At 43.3% G+C, this 22,500-nt stretch overlaps 2 protein-coding genes across 2 annotated transcripts in view; one reads left to right on the plus strand and one right to left on the minus strand.

The window, feature by feature from the left end:
* adcyap1r1a (adenylate cyclase activating polypeptide 1a (pituitary) receptor type I) overlaps positions 1-20,420 on the plus strand; it is a 26,670-nt gene extending 6,250 nt beyond the window's left edge. The window contains exons 3-15 of the mRNA XM_056596542.1: positions 1,010-1,106; positions 7,330-7,440; positions 7,619-7,719; positions 7,955-8,052; positions 8,322-8,457; positions 9,947-10,100; positions 10,496-10,556; positions 10,911-10,980; positions 11,316-11,407; positions 12,466-12,549; positions 14,386-14,515; positions 15,265-15,306; positions 15,869-20,420. Coding sequence (XP_056452517.1) covers positions 1,010-1,106; positions 7,330-7,440; positions 7,619-7,719; positions 7,955-8,052; positions 8,322-8,457; positions 9,947-10,100; positions 10,496-10,556; positions 10,911-10,980; positions 11,316-11,407; positions 12,466-12,549; positions 14,386-14,515; positions 15,265-15,306; positions 15,869-16,072 — 1,380 coding nt within the window. The 3' untranslated portion in view covers positions 16,073-20,420. The remainder of the gene's footprint in view (positions 1-1,009; positions 1,107-7,329; positions 7,441-7,618; positions 7,720-7,954; positions 8,053-8,321; positions 8,458-9,946; positions 10,101-10,495; positions 10,557-10,910; positions 10,981-11,315; positions 11,408-12,465; positions 12,550-14,385; positions 14,516-15,264; positions 15,307-15,868) is intronic.
* Positions 20,421-22,185: 1,765 nt separating this feature from the next.
* The window catches only part of LOC130387454 (vasoactive intestinal polypeptide receptor 1-like), a 19,403-nt gene continuing 19,088 nt past the window's right edge, over positions 22,186-22,500 (minus strand). Inside the window, exon 13 of the mRNA XM_056596544.1 lies at positions 22,186-22,494. Coding sequence (XP_056452519.1) covers positions 22,348-22,494 — 147 coding nt within the window. The 3' untranslated portion in view covers positions 22,186-22,347. The remainder of the gene's footprint in view (positions 22,495-22,500) is intronic.

Below are 22,500 nucleotides of genomic sequence, written 5' to 3' on the forward strand. Positions count from 1 at the left end.
GAGAGAGAGAGAGAGAGAGAGAGAGAGAGAGAGAGAGAGAGAAACAGATGCGAATGAGAAACAGAGAGATGAGTCAGACAAGGGTCAGGGGAAGGGTGAGTTATATTATGCTTATCCTATCATGGTGGGGGAGTAGGGATGAACAGAGAGAGAGAGAGTGACGAAGAAGGTGAAAGCCATTGATAAGGCTACGCGGATAAATATGCCACCTGTATCGTGCAAGTGTGTGGTGTTTGTGTGTGCATGTCTGTGTGTGCTTGTGTGTGTTTATTTTGGCCTTCCTTTGTTGATGCTATGAGGCAGTGATAATTCCCATGTGTGTCTGTGTGTGTGTGTGCGTGTGAGTGTTTTTTGTGAGTGCCCTTCTTTGTTTATGCTTTGTAAAGGCAGTGAGAATTTCCATGTACTTCCACACACATATTTGTGTGTGGGAGGGGGGAGAGTGTTACATTAAAGGGGACATATTATACCACCAGGTGTGAGTGTGATTTCGAAAATCTGCCCCATATGACATCGCTAGTGGGTGACTACCTAGATCTGTGATGGATAGATGAGCAACGTTTACTTCAGTCCACTGGGTAGGCTGGTAGACTGATCTATCCAGCACAGATCTAGGTGGACACGCCCACTAGTGACGTCATATGGGGCAGATTTTCGAAACGGCTTGTAAGGCTAATCACACTCACACCTGGTGGTATAATATGTCTCCTTTAATGGTTTCTCTGACCCATCAAGGAACAGATTTAAAAGGTTTATAAATGTCTTTGTGTGTGTGTGCGTGTGTGTGTATGCGTGTATGTGCGTGTGTGTGTGTGTGTGTGTGTGTGTGTGTGTGTGCGTGTGTGTGTGTGTGTGTGTGTGTGTGTGTGTGTGTGTGTGTGTGTGTGTGTGTGTGTGTGTGTGTGTGTGTGTGTGTGTGTGCGCGTGTGTGTGCGTGTGTGTGTGTGTGTGTGTGTGTGTGTGTGTGTGTGTGTGTGCTTGCATGTGTGTGTGAACCGGTGTGTCCCAGGTGGTCTCGTACTCAGGACACTGCATCATCAAGCGGGAACATGAGAAGTGCATGGAGCAGATTGAGCAGCACACCCCCAACGATGACCTGGAGTTTGGTAAGTAAAGCCACCGCCGTCGGTACGGTATATGTATGTACATACCACATCAGAAGTGCAGTATGGGAATGTATGTGCATGTCGACACTTCATGTGTGTGTGTGTGTTCATGTGTGCGTAAAAACAGAGGTCAAGATGGGGGGGGAGAGCCACGGGCTCATGAGGTCACGAGGTCATAAGGTCATGAGGTCATGAAGCCATAAGGGCATGAGGTCATCAGGCCCCCATTACGAGATGAACTGGGGCGGTGACGATTCTGTTCCCCGGAGCATCACCAAGTGAAAGCACAGGCTGATGTTTGCGTTGTTTCACATCTGTCTCGACCTTCAGAAACAGACAACAAACGTGTTCAAAGCCCTTTCAGAGTATCGTGAATCAAAGTGAGGCCTAAGCCCTTCGACGGCCAGGAGCTCTCTCACCAGAGTAAGTGTCTGTGTATATCCAGTGATCTCAAGTGAGACTCAATGTCTGTGTGAGGCCTCCGACTGCGACGCCCTCGCACTTTTTTCCCTCCCCCGACAACAGGAAATGAGGATGGCGAGTGCTGGAAGTCATTATTACAGTTGGCGGTTGACTGGTTGATATGGGCAGCTAGCTATCACACCCCATGCTGGGGATGCATGAGGAAAAGCACACCCCAGCTTTACTGCGAGTCCCAGCCGGCTCACTGACTCACTGGCTATTCGCCTTGTTAAATACTAAAGTTTGTGTGTGTGTGTGTGTGTGTGTGTGTGTGTGTGTGTGTGTGTGTGTGTGTGTGTGTGTGTGTGTGTGTGTGTGTGTGTAGTGTGTGTGTGTGTGTGTGTGTGTAGTGTGTAGTGTGTAGTGTCAAGTGTGAAGTGTGAAAACATTCATAGTTGGAGAGGTATAAAAAGTGCCCTACTTTTGAAGGAAAAGGGAAGCTCAGTTAAAAAGCGAACTTTTAGAGCGAAAGTCTGTACTTCCCCATATAATACATGGTGGGGCTGGATGTATGGAGAAAAATGTCAGAATCCGCCCCTCCGGAGAGTTAAATCTAACCGTTCCCAATTGTACAGGCCTGAGAATCTGAGAGCCGGAGAATTCCCATCGAGCGAGTTGGCGTGTTACAGATGTTTCTATCACACCACTGGCCCCACACCGGAGTACGGAGTGAAGCTGCTCCGTACTCCCCTCTTCTGGCCTGTATTTTCCGTTCTGACTTCTTTCTGCTTTCGACTCTTCTGTTTATATTTTGGATGTGTCTGAATGAATGCAGTGATGATATCACCACAAAAAGACTGAGCAATACGGAGTTGGTAGCCTCAGCCACCAGCTTCAAAGTGTTTCGCCAAAAACACTGCGAATGCCACAGCATGCTTCTCCCGTTACGGCCTTCGTCCTACACGCTCTACCAAGGCACCAACACTCATCTAAAGTATACAGAGCTTCTCTGATATGTTCGAACACGTCTAATACGGCCTATCTACTGTTGTGAGTTGCATGTTTGAAATTGCAACCTCTGATCATCTTCTGACCTTATTCTCCAGAGTTAATCTTGAGTTCATGTGTGAAGGCCTATAAGTGAGTTATTTTTTGCTATTCAATGTTCTGTTTAGTGTATCGTAATCAGTTTTTGATTTCATGAACTGCAGGAGCTTTTTTTTGGAGCAGGAGGTGGGATGTGAGTAACGTTACTCATGACAGGGAGCGAATGTCTCTGTGAGCCGCCAGAGTGATTCTGTAGTGTCGGAAACACAATCACACACACGCATACACACTCACACACACAGCATGCATGCCAGCACCCACACATTGAGTATGCACATAAAAGGGAGACTTTATATTTCACAAGACTGAATTTATCAAACCGAATTGGAGGAATTTGAGAACGATTCATTTTGACGGGATGTACCTAAGATTAACCTTGAATGTCTACTTCATCCATTGTATAATTAATATCCTCATCTCTGTTCTGCCGACTTTTTTTTTTGAGGATTTCAACCTACTGTATGTTTTAGGTACTGGTTGGAAATACATTAACAATAGAATAATTCAATGTTTAATTTTTACCTGAAACAGAGCATTTGACCAAAATCGGCTGAATATAAAATGTTTAGGTCATTGTTGGCACTTTAGAGTAACTGCAACTGTTAAGCATTCATCAAGAAGTAGTAAACAGGAAGTTCCTAATTTAAGAAGCATGGTTCATACGAGTATTCATACATGAATAATCGACTACAATTAATGAATACTTTATGGAGTAAGGAATAACTATTTAGGTAATCTGTGATAGCCCAGCTAAAGCGAGTACTATCGGTGCCTTACCAAGCATTTATAAATAGGATTTCAAGATTGGAAATGCCTCAAGTACCATTGCAGAAGTACCAAGTATAGTAATAAGTAGTAAGGCATGGATAGTGCTCTGTTTAGATGAGCTCACACAAAATACTTAACAAATGGTTCATAACTACCTGAATTAATTAAAGATTTTCAGCATTAATTAAATGCCTATAAAGCATTATTAATACGTTGTGAATAGTTTCTAAATCACCGACTTGTAAATCATCAACCATTTTGTCGATATTTGATTAATCATTTATAACTTGAATTGCTTACTATTGTGTATTAATTTAAGAACAATGCTTTGTAAATGCTGTCTACTCAAAGTTGCAGTTATTCAAAAGTTCTACCTGGTGATTATAAACAGAATGAACATCCCCTCAACATTATACCGCCTAAACATTTACAGAAATTTATGAAATTATTTTGAATTATGAATCAATAGGATTTTTTACAGCCTTGTTAACCCCATCTTTAAAGTAATATGTTTGTTGTATAGGTGCCTTGTGTTGGTATTTGTGTGTGTGTGTGTGTGTGTGTGTGTGTGTGTGTGTGTGTGTGTGTGTGTGTGTGTGTGTGTGTGTGTGTGTGTGTGTGTGTGTGTGTGTGTGTGTGTGTGTGTGTGTGTGTATGTGGGTGGGTGGGTGGGTGGGTGGGTGGGTGGGTGTAACAGTAATGCTAAATTATGCCAGTAATGCTAAATTATGCCTATAATAATTAGTATTTATTCATTAGGAATATGTAATTTCTAACAAATTAAGGTGTTGTTGGTTCTGTCATTATGTGTCAGTAGTCATGTCTTTTGATGTAGGTAGATTGCCTTAAAACTGTGTTCATTACTAGCCTTCCAAGAGCCAGGGCATCATGTCCTCAGCTTTACCCTGACCGGGCCCTCCTAGTACTGGCAGAGGACAGTTAACCAACCCCCATGTCTTTATTTCTGGATCCTTGTTTACACAGTGGAATGGAAGCAAGCGTGAGAGAGACAGAGACAGAGTGAGAGAGGGGGAGAGAGAGAGAGAGAGAGAGAGAGAGAGAGAGAGAGAGAGAGAGAGAGAGAGAGAGAGAGAGAGAGAGAGAGAGAGAGAGAGAGAGAGAGAGAGAGAGAGAGAGAGAGAGAGAGAGAGAGAGAGAGGGGGAGAGTGAGAGAAGGGGAGAGTGACAGAGAGAGTGACAGAGAGAGTGACAGAGAGAGAGAGAGAGAGAGAGAGAGAGGGACAGAGAGAGAAAGAGAGAGAGACGGAGGGACAGAGAGAGAGAGAGAGAGAGAGTGACAGAGAGTGACAGAGTGACAGAGAGAGAGCGACAGAAAGAGAGAGGGGAGGGGGAGAAGGAGAGAGAGAGAGAGAGAGAGAGAGAGAGAGAGAGAGAGAGAGAGAGAGAGAGAGAGAGAGCGAGGTCCAACAGAGCGATCCGTCGATATCCCAGAGATCCTGCTCCAGTGATTGCTGGTGGTTAGCCGGCAGCAGCCGACCTTTCTCCGGTAGAGATGATGAATGACATTCTCCTCCCGTCGTGGCTGCCGAGCAGCAGCCAATCTGGGCCTGACTGGTGATTGGTATCCTGCTGTTTCACCGGAACCATATCGTATGGAGGCCCTGTGTCTGGAATATTCATGATATGCTAATGTTTCCAAACTCATTCCACTGTTTGTGTGAGTGTCTATTTGTTATCATATCTGTGTGCGATCAGAATTAAGACCCTGGTCACCCCTGGTTTTGGGCAATCGGATATTAATTTTGATATTGGCAAAACGCGTAAAATATCTGGTATAAAATGGGTGCAAATGTGCACGTCTTGTTTTGCCACCATTTGTACAACTGTGTGTGTGTGTGTGTGTGTGTGTGTGTGTGTGTGTGTGTGTGTGTGTGTGTGTGTGTGTGTGTGTGTGTGTGTGTGTGGGTTTGTTTGCATGACATTGTGTTTGTGTGTGTGTGACAAGCATTGTGTGAACGTTTGGGGCGCCTCTCACATGTTTTTTTGTGTGCGGGGGGGGGGGGGGGGGGGGCTGTAGCCAATGACAGACGCCAATCCTCTGCTAGAGCGGCTGTCCTGTGTGTCTCAGCCGTACCACTCTACCATTTTTCTGCTATCTGCCCTTTAAAAAAAGTCATTCGATTCATGTCCAGCTCACCAGACAGAACCAAAACAGATTAAGGACCGAAGCAGAATGGAGCAACATCTTAACTCGGGGACACACAACAGATCATGCACACATCATGTACACAGACACACACGTAGACACAAATGTAGATAGTATACACATGTAGACACAGACACACACACACACACACAAATCATGGTGATAGACACACACATAGTCGCACGGGTAGAAACCAATTCACAAATACACACTCACATGCACATAGACACACACACATGCACATAGACACACACACACACACACACACACACACACACACACACACACACACACACACACACACACACACACACACACACACACACACACACACACAGACAGACACAAGCACCTGCTTAATTATATTAACACACATGCTCGCAGACTCTTGCATCGTAGTAATGCATTATTACTACCTGCACATGAACATGCACATGCACCCCCCCCCCATACACACACACACACACACATACACACACACACACACACACACACACACACACACACACACACACACACACACACACACACACACACACACACACACACACACACACACACACACACACACACACACACACACAAAAACGTTCTCAGTCCATAAATCATTGGGGGATTGATTTTTCGCTGCCTCTGCAGCAGAGTAGTAGAGGGCAGCGATAAACTGCATGAAGATGCGGGACAGACAGAAACAGTCCCAGGGAGGGATAGAGTATCATAAAAGCATTTGCCTGAATTCTGTCCTAGTCGTTTGCATGAGCCACCATCTTGGATCCCATCTCGCTCACAACTTGCTCAAAGAAAAAAGTCATGAAAAAAGGAGCTGGCACTATGCATTGAGGACATGGTATATGTGTAGAGTCATGAACATTGTGATGGAATGAACCCGAGTTGCCTAAAAAGACTTCCGGCATTCTGCATGAATCTGACCTCGTTAGTCTAGTTAAATCAGGCCAGGATTCTCTCAGCCTACATTTTGAGCCAATGCCGGTGTCTCTCAGAAGGCCCTTTTCTGAATTGGAGGATGATGATACATTTTGAAGCCCTCTGTTTCACAGGAATAAATAAAAAGGGTGCATCCTTCGAAATTGACTAAAGATGCGAATGATCTCCGCTTACCACAGTGGGCTGCTGGGTCAACTACGTTATTTGGAGTTATTTAGTTGTTTATTTTACTTACAGGGGTCTCACGCTTGGTCACAATGCTATATGATTCAGCTACAGAGTCTGAAGCAAAACAGTGTGTGGGAAAATCTGCCATTTTGTGGAGCAGTACAAACTGATTTTTACTGTGGTTTGAAGTTGTGCATTGATCTTGAAAATGAGGTACCCATTTGAATTGAACTTTGAAGTATTCTCTCTCATTAATCAAGGACATACCTTGTTATGAAGGAAACAAAAAAATGTGTGATCATTTTGAATGTCGACATTCATTCCATCCATTATCAACCCTGTTCCTGAACCACACACATCCACGCCAAATTAAAAAGGTGTTGTTTACGAACACGAAATGATTGTTTGCGTAAACAAGTGCCATCTCTTTAATCTAGCTTTCACTCTTTACTGTTGTTGTTGTTGTTGTTGCTGTTATTATTGTTGTTTGATGTTGTATCTGCGGGTTTTTTGTGTCCACATGTCTTTATTGTTGTTGTGGTTATTGTTATTGTCGTCTCGTGAAAAAATACAATTAAGTAAAGAATGAATTATAAACGACCCTTCACTTGCGTCGTCTGATCCATTGCCCCCCACCCCCTCCACCCCCTCTACCCCCCACCCCAGGGTGCCCGTGGCTGTGGGACAACCTCACCTGCTGGCAGGCGGCCGGCGTGGGCCAGGTCGTGGAGGTCAACTGTCCAGAACTCTTCAACGAATTCATGAACCCTCACGAAGGCACGTCCCTGTCGTCGTTGTTGTCGTAGCAACAGCAGTCGCGCATGCCTCCTCATTCATTCACAATTTTAACTCTGGTTCATCCGCGTCGTCTCTGACGCACCCCTGCTGCTGTGCGTGTGCGTGTGCGGGCTCGTGATGGGGACTGTGGTTTTTGTGTGTTCCTTGTGCCGGACAGAGATGGGAAAGGTGGTCCGCAATTGTACGGAGGACGGCTGGTCCGAGCCGTTCCCGCACTACGTGGACGTCTGCCTCTTTGATGACAACACCACCAAACCAGTAGGACCCCCCCCCCCCCCCCCACTTATATGTCAGGATATAACCACCCATCACCTGTATGGCTGCCTCTATACTTAATCACATTCTCTTTGTTTGTTTGTTTTTGTCTGTGGTTGGTTGTGCGTGCGTGCGTGCGTGCGTGCGTGCGTGCGTGCGTGCGTGCGTGCGTGCGTGCGTGCGTGCGTGCGTGCGTGCGTGCGTGCATGTGTGTGTGCATGTGTGTGTGCGTGTGTAGGACATGTACTATGCGTCGGTGAAGGCTCTGTACACCGTGGGCTACAGCACATCCTTGGTGTCTCTCACGACAGCCATGGTCATCCTCTGTAGATTCAGGTGAGTTTGGTCACTGTTGTGTTTTTATTTTTTAAAGAACTATTCAAGCTACGGCAGTGTACATTAAACATGCGTCAATACCTTCGGAAGCCTGGTTTATAACGAATGCGAAAACGTCGGTCATCTACAGATGTTGAAATTTTATTGTTTCGATGTTGTGTAACTTGTGTTTAAAAGACATGCATATGAATGATATCGCTCTCCAACTGCTCCTACTCAATAGTCCTCCCTCCCTACTCTCCCCCCCCCCCACCACCATCATGCTCCAGGAAGCTCCATTGCACCAGGAACTTCATTCACATGAACCTGTTCGTGTCCTTCATCCTGCGGGCCATCTCCGTCTTCATCAAGGACGGCGTTTTGTACGCTGAAGAGGAGGACAGTGACCACTGCTTCGAACACACCGTCAGTCCCTCCACTATCTATTCTATTTCATTCTATTTCTATCTATTCACTCTCAACAGGGCCTGGTTTACACAAGTCTCCTGTAATATTCCGATATATATACATCCGTATATATATATATATATATATATATACTTACAGATATATATATATATGTATATATGCTTCTGTATGTTTAGCTCTTTAGCAAAGAGCACGATATGTTCCTAAAGCGCTAGCTGCTTTTATAACATATGCTATTGACAGCTAGCTACTTACACGGTGATGACTAACCCAACCACACAAGAGCTCCCCATTCTAAATTTAATCACCAGTGTGTTTTGTTTGTGTTTTGTGTTTTGTGTGTTTTGTGTGTGTGTGTGTGTGTGTGTGTGTGTGTGTGTGTGTGTGTGTGTGTGTGTGTGTGTGTGTGTATGTGTGTGTGTGTGTGTGTGTGTGTGTGTGTGTGATATGTCAGTTGATTATGTAAAATTATGGGGAGTTACCGTCGCCTTGCTATATGAATTCTAATAGGCTTTTAAGTGAGCTTTCATGGTCCTCCTTGTTTTTCTCCGTCTCCCCTCTTAAGCGCCGTCCGTCGTTCAAATGGATTTCAAACCCAACGCGGAGGCTTGCTATTTGTTTATTTATTTATTAACAAAAAGCGAAACATGCTCTTAGATGACTCACACTCTCCCCTCCCTCCCGATTACCCATGCAGTAGCAGCCTTCTCCGGCGCGGGCATTGTTTTAGATAAATAAAGCTATTTATGTATGTTAATGTTTTTTAAGCAAGGCCACTGGAAAGACACATTATCATATCAATGGCCCCAGCCGCTGCTGCTCTCGCCAGTTCCTCTTTTTTTTTAAAGGCTCTTTGGCCTTTAACTGTCACCGTGGAAAACATGGGTCGCATGTAGTCGCCTGTTAGGGGGCTGGGGAACATACACACACAGCCTCACGGTGACAATAATAATGTCATCAAACGTGGCCCCGGCTAATCCAGCGTATAGGTCCTCTGCTTGTCTGCTGTTGGAGCGTAATGTGGGTAATTCATAATTAGTTTGTGTTAAAGGTGAAACTCGTCATTACACTCTGCTGCCCCCTAGAGCATCCCTGTCGCTACTGACGACTATCTCCGGTGAAACAGAGTCGCTGCAAGGAGGGATTTTTTTTCTTTTGATGTTGGCTGCTGTCAAGCATTTTTATTTATTTGCATTTTTTTCCCAACCAGAAGGGCACATTGGTTTTTTAGAAAAACCAAAAAATGCTTGGACAAAAAATAATTGTTTTGACAAACGATTATTATTATAATCCCAGAGGGGCTTAAATGTGCTTTGATTGTTGCTATTGGCACAATCTTAATCAGCTATTTCTGGGGCAAGAATTTGGCAAGAAACCAAATGCACCAGGGAATTAGGAATTTTATCCTCCTTTACAACTGAAAAAAAAATATATATATACATTACATTTTTCTGAAGGCACATTTTCTGTGATTTCTGGTTTGCAGGTGCCGTGTAAGACTGTGATGGTGTTCTTCCACTACTGTGTGATGTCCAACTACTTCTGGCTGTTCATCGAGGGGCTCTACCTCTTCACCCTGCTGGTGGAGACCTTCTTCCCAGAGAGACGGTACTTCTACTGGTACACCATCGTCGGCTGGGGTGGGTACCATCTGCCCTGAACCCCGGAAACCCCCATGTGTATCATTTCAAAATAAAAGTATTCTATAGGTCTGTAACACCAACAGAGATCTTCGTATTACCTGAGTGAGCTTAGGCAGTGCTGTGAGACAAGACACGGCAGTGTGTCTTGTGATGTTCATGGGAAATGTAGTCTTGTTGTGGGAAAAGCTATGCAAAAAAGCAAACACTGGGTTGATTTGTTTCTGGAACATTCCCATATGCAGTTGGCCCATCAGATGTGCTCATCATACTAAGAATGAATGTATTGTGTACATTACTATTGTTTTTTGTAATTGTATGGATTCATGTGATTTATAAGATAAATGGCATGTTGTTACAATGCAGGGTTTTAATACTCATCACTGTTATTACAGGAACTCCTACTATCTGTGTAACAGTCTGGGCTGTTCTCAGACTCCATTTTGATGACACTGGGTGAGTCTGAGCACTACTTCACCCTAGAAAAGGTTTTATCTGCACCGTCAACACAGCTTATGAAGCAGTTCTGATACAGTACCTTCTGTCTTGTGTTAAATATATACTTGAATGTTGTTGTATGATTAATAGACAAAAATCAATCTGAACGAATCACCAACAACACCACAGTTGGAAAACAATCCCAGATGTTTTCGCGTACAATGAATATATTATATCCAGTCATATCCAGTTATCTTAATTTCATTAACATCAAAGCAGGGAAGAAGCTTCCGCCTTACGAATTCATGCGTTCCATCATGGGTCTTGACTCTTGATCATGCAAATTGACATAGTTTCCGTTTTCCACTCCAGATGCTGGGATACCAATGAGAACACTGCCCTCTGGTGGGTGATCAAGGGACCAGTGGTAGCTTCCATAATGGTATGAAGGCAAATAACTAAACAAAGCGTATATACCATCACAACACAAATAACATTTTATTTTAAGGTACATTATGCAATATTTCTGCTCTCTTCTCTCTTCAAACCCTGAACACCCAAGAAAAGTGAAGCTCAATGATAAAACGTTGACCATGAGATATCTGCTGCTGGTCATGTTCGTTTGAACATGACAGAATTAGTGTCAGAGCACGCTTCAAACTGAAATAAATGTGCATATTATACAATATCTTTAAAATATTGTTTTCCATCTAATTGTATCTTTGTGGTGAGGAGGACACATTTGGTTACAATGTCAAATTCTGTTTCTTGTCGCAGATCAACTTTGTTCTGTTCGTTGGAATTATCATCATCCTGGTGCAGAAGCTGCAGTCTCCTGACATCGGTGGCAACGAGTCCAGCATTTACCTGTAAGTGAACCAATCCCAGGGACAGTGTAGCTTTGGCTTTGAACAGTCCGTGAGGAAATGGTGAGCTCACGCTGTAAACGATGCGACGTTCAGCATCATGACATATGTAAGCAGACCCGAGTTGTTTTAACTAAACGCTCCTTGAACAGTTCTGAACCACGAACTGCTCTATAACCAGATACCTGAATCCTTTACACGCAACACCACGGTGTCACTTGAGATCATTGCATTACGTCAAAGATTAATCCATCATCCATCCCTGCTCCCCTTGGTGATAAAACACGCTGGGGGCAGTGGGATCATGACCATACAGCTTCCAATGCATTCCTCCTCCTCCTCCTCATCCTCCTCCTCCTAAACACTAGCCTTTCATCACCTTATCACCATGGCTACGTGCTGGCTGTTGGCCCAGTAAGCTTTGATCTCGTTGTACACCAGTATTGTATGTACAGTGTGTGTATAAAGTGTATACAGAAGGATGGACTGGACTGTATGTATATTTAGCCTTGTTGTTCTGCACCAGCTAGGCGACAAGGCGAGTGGTCTTTGAAGACCCCACATTTCTATTGTCATCTGGTTGGATAATCTCCATGTGTCTGCAGACATGATCAGTGTGCGGGTGTTTTTGTATACATGCGTATTATGTGTGTGTGTTTATGTATTTGTGTGTGTGTGTGTGTGTGTGTGTGTGGGTGTAGTGCTTCTGGAGGAAGTGCGTAAGGAGGAGGGTGTGTGTGTGTGTGAGTATAAGTCAATGTGTTTGTGTGTGTGTGTGTGTGGGTGGGGGGGGGTGTGGGGGTGTGTGGGTGTGCATTCACACAAGTATATTTATACATGTGTGTAGGTGTGTGTGTTGCGTGTGTGTACTTGTCCAGGTACGTGTCTGTTTGACTGTGAGCGTGTGTGTGTATGTTCACGTGTGTGTGCGTGTACGGGCGCACGTGAACATGTGCAACCGTCTGTCTGTGTGAGTTCCTCCAGACATGAGTGTCCCTAAAGACGTTGTCCTTGTTTTGTGGCTGTGTTGTTGTTGTTGTTGTTGTCTTTGTGCTGTGTAGCAGCTGTGCTCAGAAATGCTTCAGTGAGCCCACACAGGCGGCTCAGCACTCGTGCAGGATGTCAGAGTTATCCGCCATCACACTGTAAGTGTGTGATTGTGTGTCAGTGTGTCTTTGTGTGTGTGTGTGTCTTTGTGTGTATGTGTGTTTTTATTTGCTCGTATCCGCCATTACAATTTTAGTGTGTGTGCGTTTGTCTATGTTTTTTTGTATCTGCAATTAGACTATGAGTGAGTTTGTGTGTGTGCGTGTGTGTGTGCGTGTGTGTGTGTGTGTGTGTGTGTGTGTGTGTGTGTGTGTGTGTGTGTGTGTGTGTGTGTGTGTGTGTGTGTGTGTGTGTGTGTGTGTGTGTGATTGTGTCTGTCTGTGTGATTGTGTGTGAGTCTGCATTTGTACCGTGTGTCTTTCTCGTTATGCACGTGTGTTTGGTAGTGTGTCTCCTCTCATTGCGTGAAATGATATTTGTGTATTTCCCACACTTTTACACCACACGCAGCCTCTTCTAGACCTAGATGTGAATTGTTAAGGATTTAGTGAAACAAGCAAATATAACATGAGAGGAGCAGATTTCATAAAAGGGAGTTTGCCTTTCATTATTAACAAGTCTTTAAATGCACATTTTAGCAGTTGGACATTGGACGGACGTTTGTCATTCAATATTAAGAAATATTATTTATATTACATACATTTTTTATTGATTATATATGTTTATTATAGCTAATGGACGCTTGGCAGGAAAGTTATAATGCTTCTTATTTAACATTAGCTGTAGTATTTTAGGGAAAAATCCTGCACAATTCTCTCACAGTTCAATTTAAATAAATGCAATAATAATCTATGGATAAGGGGGGACGTCATTGAAATGCACACCATATAAACCCTGTTTTCCTTGCTTTGTCTGTCCGTGTTGACTGTACTGCATCTCAATCTCTCCCCTCCACCCCATGCTTGAACACAAATGAACAAATGTCTCTGTGTGAAACACCCATTAGGTTAAATGCGTTTCGATGTTGTACGAACACAGTCTCATACTCGTCTTGAGAGGAACGCTCGAAAAGAAAATGAACCCGGCGGCAAATGAAACGTGATAGTGTGATAGTGATAGTGTGATAGTGGAAACGAGTGCGGGAATAGAAAGCGAGTCCCGCACATATCGACTCCCTGTCACGTCTGCCGACACCACGATAGACTCCGCGCCGTGGCCTAATCATGGAAACGTACCTACGCTAAATTAAAAAGCGACAGCTGCAGCAGCCAGTCTGGAACCTTTCCCTGATGTGACTTCACTGACACCCCCCCAAAATAAAAAAAAACACCACCCGTTGAGTGGAAGCGCCGATGGAAACGCGCTCAGGCGGAATGACCCTGACGTGTGCGTGTTTTGCGTGCCGTATTGAAACGTATTGAAACCATTTAGCGCATCCTGGGTTTTTTCTCTTTGTCATGGTGGAGGATAGATGGAATTTGAAGGAGTGTAACCTTGTGTGTGTGTGTGTGTGTGTGTGTGTGTGTGTGTGTGTGTGTGTGTGTGTGTGTGTGTGTGTGTGTGTGTGTGTGTGTGTGTGTGTGTGTGTGTGTGTGTGTGTGTGTGTGTGTGTGTATGGCGTGTGTGTGTTTACTTGTGTGTGTGCATATGTGTGTGTGCATGTGTGTGTTTGCCTGTGTGTGTGTGTGTGTGTGTGTGTGTGTGTGTGTGTGTGTGTGTGTGTGTGTGTGTGTGTGTGTGTGTGTGTGTGTTTGCCTGTGTGTGTGTGTGTGTGTGTGTGTGTGTGTGTGTGTGTGTGTGTGTGTGTGTTTGCCTGTGTGTGTGTCTGTGTGCGTGTGTGTGTGTGTGTGTGTGTTTGCCTGTGTGTGTGTGCGTGTGCGTGCGTGTGTCTGTGTGCGTGTGCGTGTGTGTGTGTGTGTGTTGTGCACGTGCAGGCGCCTGGCCCGCTCCACCCTCCTGCTCATCCCGCTGTTTGGTATTCACTACACCGTGTTCGCCTTCTCGCCCGAGGACGTCAGCAAGCGAGAGAGGCTGGTGTTTGAGCTGGGGCTTGGATCCTTCCAGGTACACACACACACACAGACACACGCACACACTGACATACACACTGAAACACACACACACACACACACACACAAACACACCACACTGACATACACACTGAAACACACACACACAAACACACACACTGAAACACACACACACACACACACACACACTGACATACACACACTGACACACACACATACACACTGACACTCGCACACACTGACATACACACTGAAACACACACACACACACAAACACACACACACTGACATACACACTGAAACACAGTGAAACACACACGCACACACACTGACATACACACACTGACACACACACACACACACACACACACACACTGAAACACACACACACAGAGACACACTGACACACCCACACAGACACACCCACACACAGAGCTTTGCCTAGTGCTGACAAACGTGATTAGATGGGAGATACAGCCCAAGGTCAAAGATCAAATGAGAGGTTTTAAGTCACGTGGCAGTAGCTATAAAGCTGCATTGTGTTGCTTTAGTATTTTTCTTTTTTTGATGTGATAAACTAGCATATTATGTAATGTTTCACTGTTTCACATCTTATGCACATATACGGATCACACGTGTGCCATAACCTTTTCATGAGCGATGACAGTCAGAGGTCACTATGGTTTACTGGGAGTCTCATTTGCAGGGTGCTGCTCTCAACCCGAGAGCGGCACGTCCTAGTCCTGCTACTGTGTTCACTCCTGACTCCTCTGTTCCCCTCAGGGCTTCGTGGTCGCCGTCCTCTACTGCTTCCTGAACGGAGAGGTAAGCATGGCTCGTTGGCTCAGCCCCAGAACACCAGTGATCCAACCATGATTGTCTAGACAACGCTGCTGCTCTGTAAAGCGATCGCTAGGGTCACGACTATTTCCTTAACGACCTGGGACGCTTTTATCCAGGGCAACCGGCAATGATTTCAGATCAATGTCATTAAACCTGCACTATGTATGTTTTCCCAATAGCAGCCTCCGGTGGCTTGTGGGTGTAGCTACAGTTACAGCTAAATCATCTCAGAGATGCCTGGGATTTTCCCATAGTAGGTTGGGGCAAATATGGACCAGAATAAAACAATTGATGGCGAGTAATCCCCTAGAATGGGTTGACTCGTTGATGGGCTCGTTTTATTCTTGTTTAACAGAGTAATTAGCTCCAGTAGAAAGGTTCAATTTAAGGAGATTTAGTGGGCTTCGGACTCTTTCTCTAGAGTCCCCAACCCAGCCACGCCTTACAGGCAGGCCGCGCCGCAGACCCCGGGGGGATCAAACCCGGGTACTACGGCCGCAGAGGGAGTCAAAAGAAGTGACGTCCTGAGGTTTCTCCCCCAAAGGTGCAGTCGGAGATCAAGAGGAAGTGGCGCAGCTGGACGGTGAACCGCTACTTCGCGGTGGACCTGAAGCAGCAGAGACATCCGTCTCTGGCCAGCAGCGGGGTCAACGGGGGCACCCAGCTGTCCATCCTCAGCAAGAGCAGCTCCCAGATACGCATGTCCAGCCCCCTGGCCGAGAACGCCAACCTGAGCCTGCCCACCTGAGCGCCTGATTGGTCGATAAAAGGTGTCCCCGTACTAACCCGGCCCCCCCTCCCCAGCCCCTTTACATTCTAGACCAATAAGAGTGACCAAAAGTGGGCCGACCCACTCAGTTCCCACCCCACTCCCCAGCTCCAAGTTTTCCGCAAACGTTTGGTGATCCACAAATGCAAATGCTTTGTTTGAAAGTTATTTGGTAGGAGCTGGATTGAAATGGGTACAATTTATTGTATGTATTGGAATTGTGTTCATGGCACAATGCACTCTTAATTAACCACACCCTTTGAATAGTGATATAGTATAGATGCTTTTAAACGTATGCAGACAATTCTGTCTGTTCAATTTTATTTTTTTAAACGTTTTAATACTCTCTCTATTTCTCTCTCCCCCCTTTCTCTTACTCTTTCTCTGTCCAGATCATTTACAATTAGTGTTGTTTGTTATTATTGCTAAACTGTATGCCAAACCATTGATCAGCATTGAAAAAAAAAAGGATGAGACAACTGGAGAGCTTAACGCGTGGCTTTTGTAATGTACACAAAGTGTTTCAAAGTGCATTACAGGTTGCCCAAAAACGGGTCGGTCGACAACCCAACATTGAAACAGTAACCAAACCACCGCCTTGCTTGTACAAATGCTAACTGTTTCAGTGTTATATCTTTTCAAATCATAAACAAAAAGGAGGTTTTTTACAGCCATAAGTACAGAGTATGTCAAAAGATATTTATTTAAAGAAAATACTAATAATCAAATCATAGATTGATACCTTGTACCTTGTAAATAGATTGTTTTTTAATGACCTTTTCAACAAAAGGAACTGGAGCTCCAATCTGTAGATTTCATCCCGTGTCCCGCGACCCCTACAATAGTATCCTAGAGACAAAAACCTGCGCATGCCAAACTAATTGGTTTGGCGGAAAAAAAACCAGACAAACACTCTCCCCGTGTTAACGATCGGGCGAATCATCTAGCTCATCTGCCATCATCTTCACATCTCATCTCATCGCTTTCTCCTCATCGCAAAGAACACTTTTGGTATCCTCTGGGAAGGACATCACTCAGAATTTTGGTGATTAGTAGTAGACAAAATTAGGTAAGCACTAATACGTATTTATATGGATTACAGCGTCAGGCACGACTGCGACAGCAACAGCTATAGTGTTCATGAGAACAACAGTGTTGTCTTGTTTCCCAGCTTGTTCTGCAAAAGACATTCCCAAGTGCCTAGTCAGTCAGAATTAACGACAACATTAATTTTACGGTAATTCAATAATGCACTCATTTTATGTCCGTGCTAATGTGAGTTTAATTTAGGTAGGTTGGTTGGTTTAGTTTAATTGATTTGGCTTTTGTTAATTTATGATCTAATTTTAGATACATCTTAAATTTCAAATGTAGTTTATTTATTGTATTATTTTGGTGTATATTATGTCGCAGATTTTTTTCCTTTCTCTGGCTGATATTGGACTTTTTTCTTTTTTAAAATATTGCTAAGAAGAAATTTTGATATTCATAGCAAGGGTAAATGTTATGTTTTGTGATGTGATGATGTGCAACTGTACACATGTGTTGGCCATTTGTTACAGCAACATTTACACTTTTATGCGACCATCGCTCAGTAAATAAAACTAAAACAAATCCATTTCGACCTGGCACTGGGACAAATAAGTTATATAAACAAGTAAATAAGGGAAATAATGCTTTAACACGACAGCTTTTGACAATCCTGGAACATTTTAAGAACAATAACCATTCATAACCATAATTCATGACATGCTTATAAAACACTAAAGAAAACAACACATGTTTTGTGCTTACATGATCAGGTTTCTTGAGGTGGAAAATAAGAATTTATTATATGCTGATGAGATAACATTGTTCATTATCAGACAACGTTTTATAGACAGGATGTCAGTATTATTTGACAGGACTGAATACCTGCTGTATTATTGTACATAAATGACGGTCAACAAAGTTCCATGACACATGAATATGAATGAATGAAACTGGTTGCTCTTGACCACTCATGAAGTGCAATCTTTTTGAGGCGACACTTAGGCCAAATGTTTGTTAAAACCAATCTATTGTAGATCAATGCAAAAGGCATGTGTATTCCTACAGTATTATATTGTCCTAAGCTCCAATGGGTATGATTATCCCTAATTGAAGCTAGATATATCTATTTAATTTAAAAAGAAAGTGAAAGTGCTGGCAAGCTAGCATCGTTTATATACACGCAGAAACGGTGTATGATGCCATCTTCAACAAAGGTGTGTACTTGTCCTGAAGGCAGCAAGCTTGACGCCACAAAGTTGTGGTGACCATAGTTGTTGAGGTTGAAATCCGATCTTGGGTGATTCCATTCTTTATTCATTTATAGATTTATTGTGACTCAAGATGTGATGATAACTGCTGATTCAGAATTGGTTGGGTTGTGTACATATATAAATATATTAGATATTAGACACTGTGGAGATTGTGTAACAATAGCGATATTCATACATATATATACAGTATGTACACAGTATATACTGTATACGTGTATATATGTGTATTGAGTACATTACGTAGTCTGTGTGCGTGCCGGTAGGGTACTGCTGAGGGTATTCATTTGAAGATCACTCTCCCCTTTTTGGTGTGTTTCTATGACCAGGAAATCTGAATTGTTTGGTGGCGCCTTACGCCGATACCTCATCTGGCTGGGGCCCCCAATGCGGGCCCCTCCAGCTCTGATGTGAAACGACCATGTCTCAAAGCTGTTACTGTGATAAAACACACAAAGAGCTCCTCTCTTCATCGTCATCGTGCCATGTGACACGTCCACCACAGCGTGGCAGCTCAGTGTTAAAGTTTAGATAAAATAAATGCTATTTATTAATTTTTTCTTAGGTTTTGTAATGTGATTTTGGTGCGATAAGAAGCTAAATGTAAGCTAGTCTTTTGCTTTTATTTATTTTTGCTACTTGTGTCTTTCAGCTGGAGTTTTCTTTTGGTTTTGGGTGTGGTGTGCTTCTCAAGCACATGAGAGAATTTAGTTACTTACTTTATTTATTCAGGTAAACAAATTGTGATTTCAAAACTCTTTCGCAGGTGGGTCCTGGCCAAAGGGGCAGCCCATCACGGGGTGGAATACAAAAGGCAAATAAAAAAATAAAAAAAAGAACATACAACATTTGGCGATATTAAGAACTGCAAAAGAAAAGGTTAATCGGGCTGCCTTTGAAATTAGCAAGCGGACCCCAATCAGATTTTAAGTATTTTTTACAGCGGAGCGAAGGCGATGCCGCAGTGTTTTAGTGGTGTGAGGAGGTGGATGTATGATGAGCATGAGCTCCATATACTCTACGTGTGCTTTTTTGGTTTTCGGGACCTCTGCCGGTATTTTTCATCTTCTAAAAAAAAGAACTGCATATTTAGTTTTAGTCTTAGAAATGTGTTCTTTATAATTTTACTATACAATGGTTCACCTAGTACTTGACTTGGTTTTTATTTCCAGGGGTCTATATTCGAAAAGCAAGTCGGAGTTGCAAACAAACCCACACACACACACACACACACACACACAGACAGATATTTGGTGCATGTGTACAAGTACAACTCTTTAAATAATCAACGGTCTTGCCATTGATTTGGCAGTTGTGCCCGTGGAGCCTGTAACGTGTAGTGATACAAGAATACGTGTATATATCTATATGAGTGTAATACATGAGTGTGTGTGTACTGCACACTCTCTCGGTGGCCATTGAACTCTATGAATGTACTGTGCCATCATCGCTTTGATAAACGTTGCCTGCTATTTCACAATTGCCATTGTGTACAAATGATGTCTCTCTCTTTTGATCACATGTAAATGCAAATATTTCAATATTTTTGCTAATGGCTCGACCTCTCGGTGATGACGACCTGTGATACCTGTAAACCGTGTTCTCTTTTGAATGTTTTTGTTTGTTACACCGCTGTATTTTAAGCGTGTACAAATTTGAATCTCAGTGGAATAATGTGTCTATTCATGAGCTTGATGGACAGAGCAAGGATATGATGATGTGTGCGTCTCTGTGTGTTTGTGTGCGTGTTTCTATGTTTTTGCTTTGTAAAGGCAGTGTGTGTGTGTGTGTGTGTGAGAGATACGCTTTGGTGAGTGTGTGTGCGTGTGTGTGTGTGTGTGTGTGCGTGTGTGTGTGACACGCTTTGGTTGAGAATGGGTTATCTAAGTGTAAAAAAAATAAATAACTGGTATATCAACTTTTATTTTTGCTCTGCCTGTAATATGAGTGTGTATTACACGGTTCTGTTGTCTCAAATAATGTTAAAAAATAATGTGTTCATTTGATTGCAAAATAAATCCATCCGTCGTGACTAACATTTTGTTTTTCATTTATTTTCATACAGTGGAACAGTTAGTTACATTTTATGCGGTTGCTCCAAACATTGTTTGATGTGTTTAAAATCGTAAAAGATGTTCAGGTTCATTTTGCCAACATTGCACCCCTTTCATATAAAATAAGTTTTAATTACGACGTACATGCAAAAAAAATAAGTCCGATAATGCAACATTGATTCTGTTTATGAATGTTTTCCTCACAAATTATTTCATATTAATGATAACCCAATGTTGATAGCAGTACATTAAAGGAGTTCATATGTGAATTGCCCACATGTAAACACAATGAGTATAGCTCATCAGATATCTGGAGCACAGTGCAAGCCACACATGACAGTAAAGTTCATCAGATATCTGGAGCACAGTGCAGGATTATTTTGTCCTATCAACGCTTTGATACGTCATATGCTTCTTCATCACAGGCAAAAAAAAAAAAAGACTGAATCAGTAGGGAAATTAATGATGCTTTCTCAGAAGTAATTTTGAGACAATTAATGCTTAAGAATTATCGACATCAAGAGGCTTTAATTTGTGACAGAGGAAGGGGTCTGACGGAAAAGGCACAATTGATTAATTTGACTTCCATATTCCATACCATTAATATATAATGAATACATTTTACTACTACTATCGAATTAACTTTTTTTTTGTGTTTATATATATGTTTATAAATTATAATGCATATATTGTATATTTACGTTAATAATATACAGTATATTTTAATTTGATTGACTAAATAGTAATGCTGAAAATCAAGACAGCCACACGACTGTAATCCATTATTTAACCACAAGGGGGCGCTTGACCAACGCTTCCCGATTCATGTACTGCATGTGGATCAGTAAATATGCTTAAACCTGCGGCTGAGGCAGAAAAGGTTATCTGACTGGAAAGGGAGCCTGACAACAAAAGCCAAAACGTGCTAAAATGAGTTTTTACTGTAGACACACAGCACATGAGGACATCAAAACAAGATAACATTGCAAAGGGTTATCTCCACAACTGCAGTGTTTAAACATACACACTGTCCCATGCATGCACGCCATACATGACGCTGAGCACACACACACACACACACACACACACACACACACACACACACACACACAAACACACCTTGTTAAACGGCTTTGAACGCCCTGAATAAATATCGCTGAACGATATCCACGGGAACATCGTGAATGTCATGCTAGCTCAGTACAACCAACACAAAGGTCTCCAGAGCTGTCTGCATGTATTTCCCTTTCCGCACGGCCTCGCCTCTACCTTCATATCTGTGGCTGTGAGAGGCACGGAGTAACAGTCTCTGGTGCTGGCTGTGTCTGTACAGTACAGTATAGTATCGTACCGTATGTTATGGTACAGTATGTTATGGTATGGTACCGTGTGATATAGTAGGGTACAGTAAATGATGGTATGGTCCGGTAGAACAACATGGCATCATAGGGTACGGTATGGAATGCTACAGTACAGTACAATATGATGGGTAGGTAAAGTATGATATGGTATGATGTTGTGTCATATGCTAGTACAGTGTGTTACGGAACAGTAAGGTATGGAACAGTATGGTATGGTATGTTACAGTAACGTACGGTACAATGTAGCATGGTACGGTATGGTATGGTAGAGTAAAGTATACTGCAGTACAGTGTTGGTCTGGTTTGCTACAGTGCGGTACGGTACAGAACGGTATGTAACAGTACGGTACGGTATGTTACAGTAAGGTAGGGTACGGTTAGGTATGGTAAAGTATACTACAGTACAGTACTGCTACAGTACGGTATGTTGGGTAGGTATAGTATGATATGGCATGATGTATGCCACGCTACAGGGCGGTACGGTAGGGTATGGTACCGTATGGTACAGTATGGGTACTGTATGGTATGCTATGGTACAGTCACACAGCAGAGCTGTGTCTGAGGGAGGCCCTTGGGGGCCCGCGCTGGTCCAGGGCGGTGAACTGGGTGACGGTAGCGGGGCGCTTGGTGGAGAAATAACCCTGAGAGTGACGCCGCCACAGCCACCGCCGCAGCTCGGTCTGGACCTGTTG

Source organism: Gadus chalcogrammus, chromosome 8 (assembly GCF_026213295.1).
Source record: "Gadus chalcogrammus isolate NIFS_2021 chromosome 8, NIFS_Gcha_1.0, whole genome shotgun sequence".
NCBI classification, from domain to species: Eukaryota; Metazoa; Chordata; class Actinopteri; order Gadiformes; family Gadidae; genus Gadus; species Gadus chalcogrammus.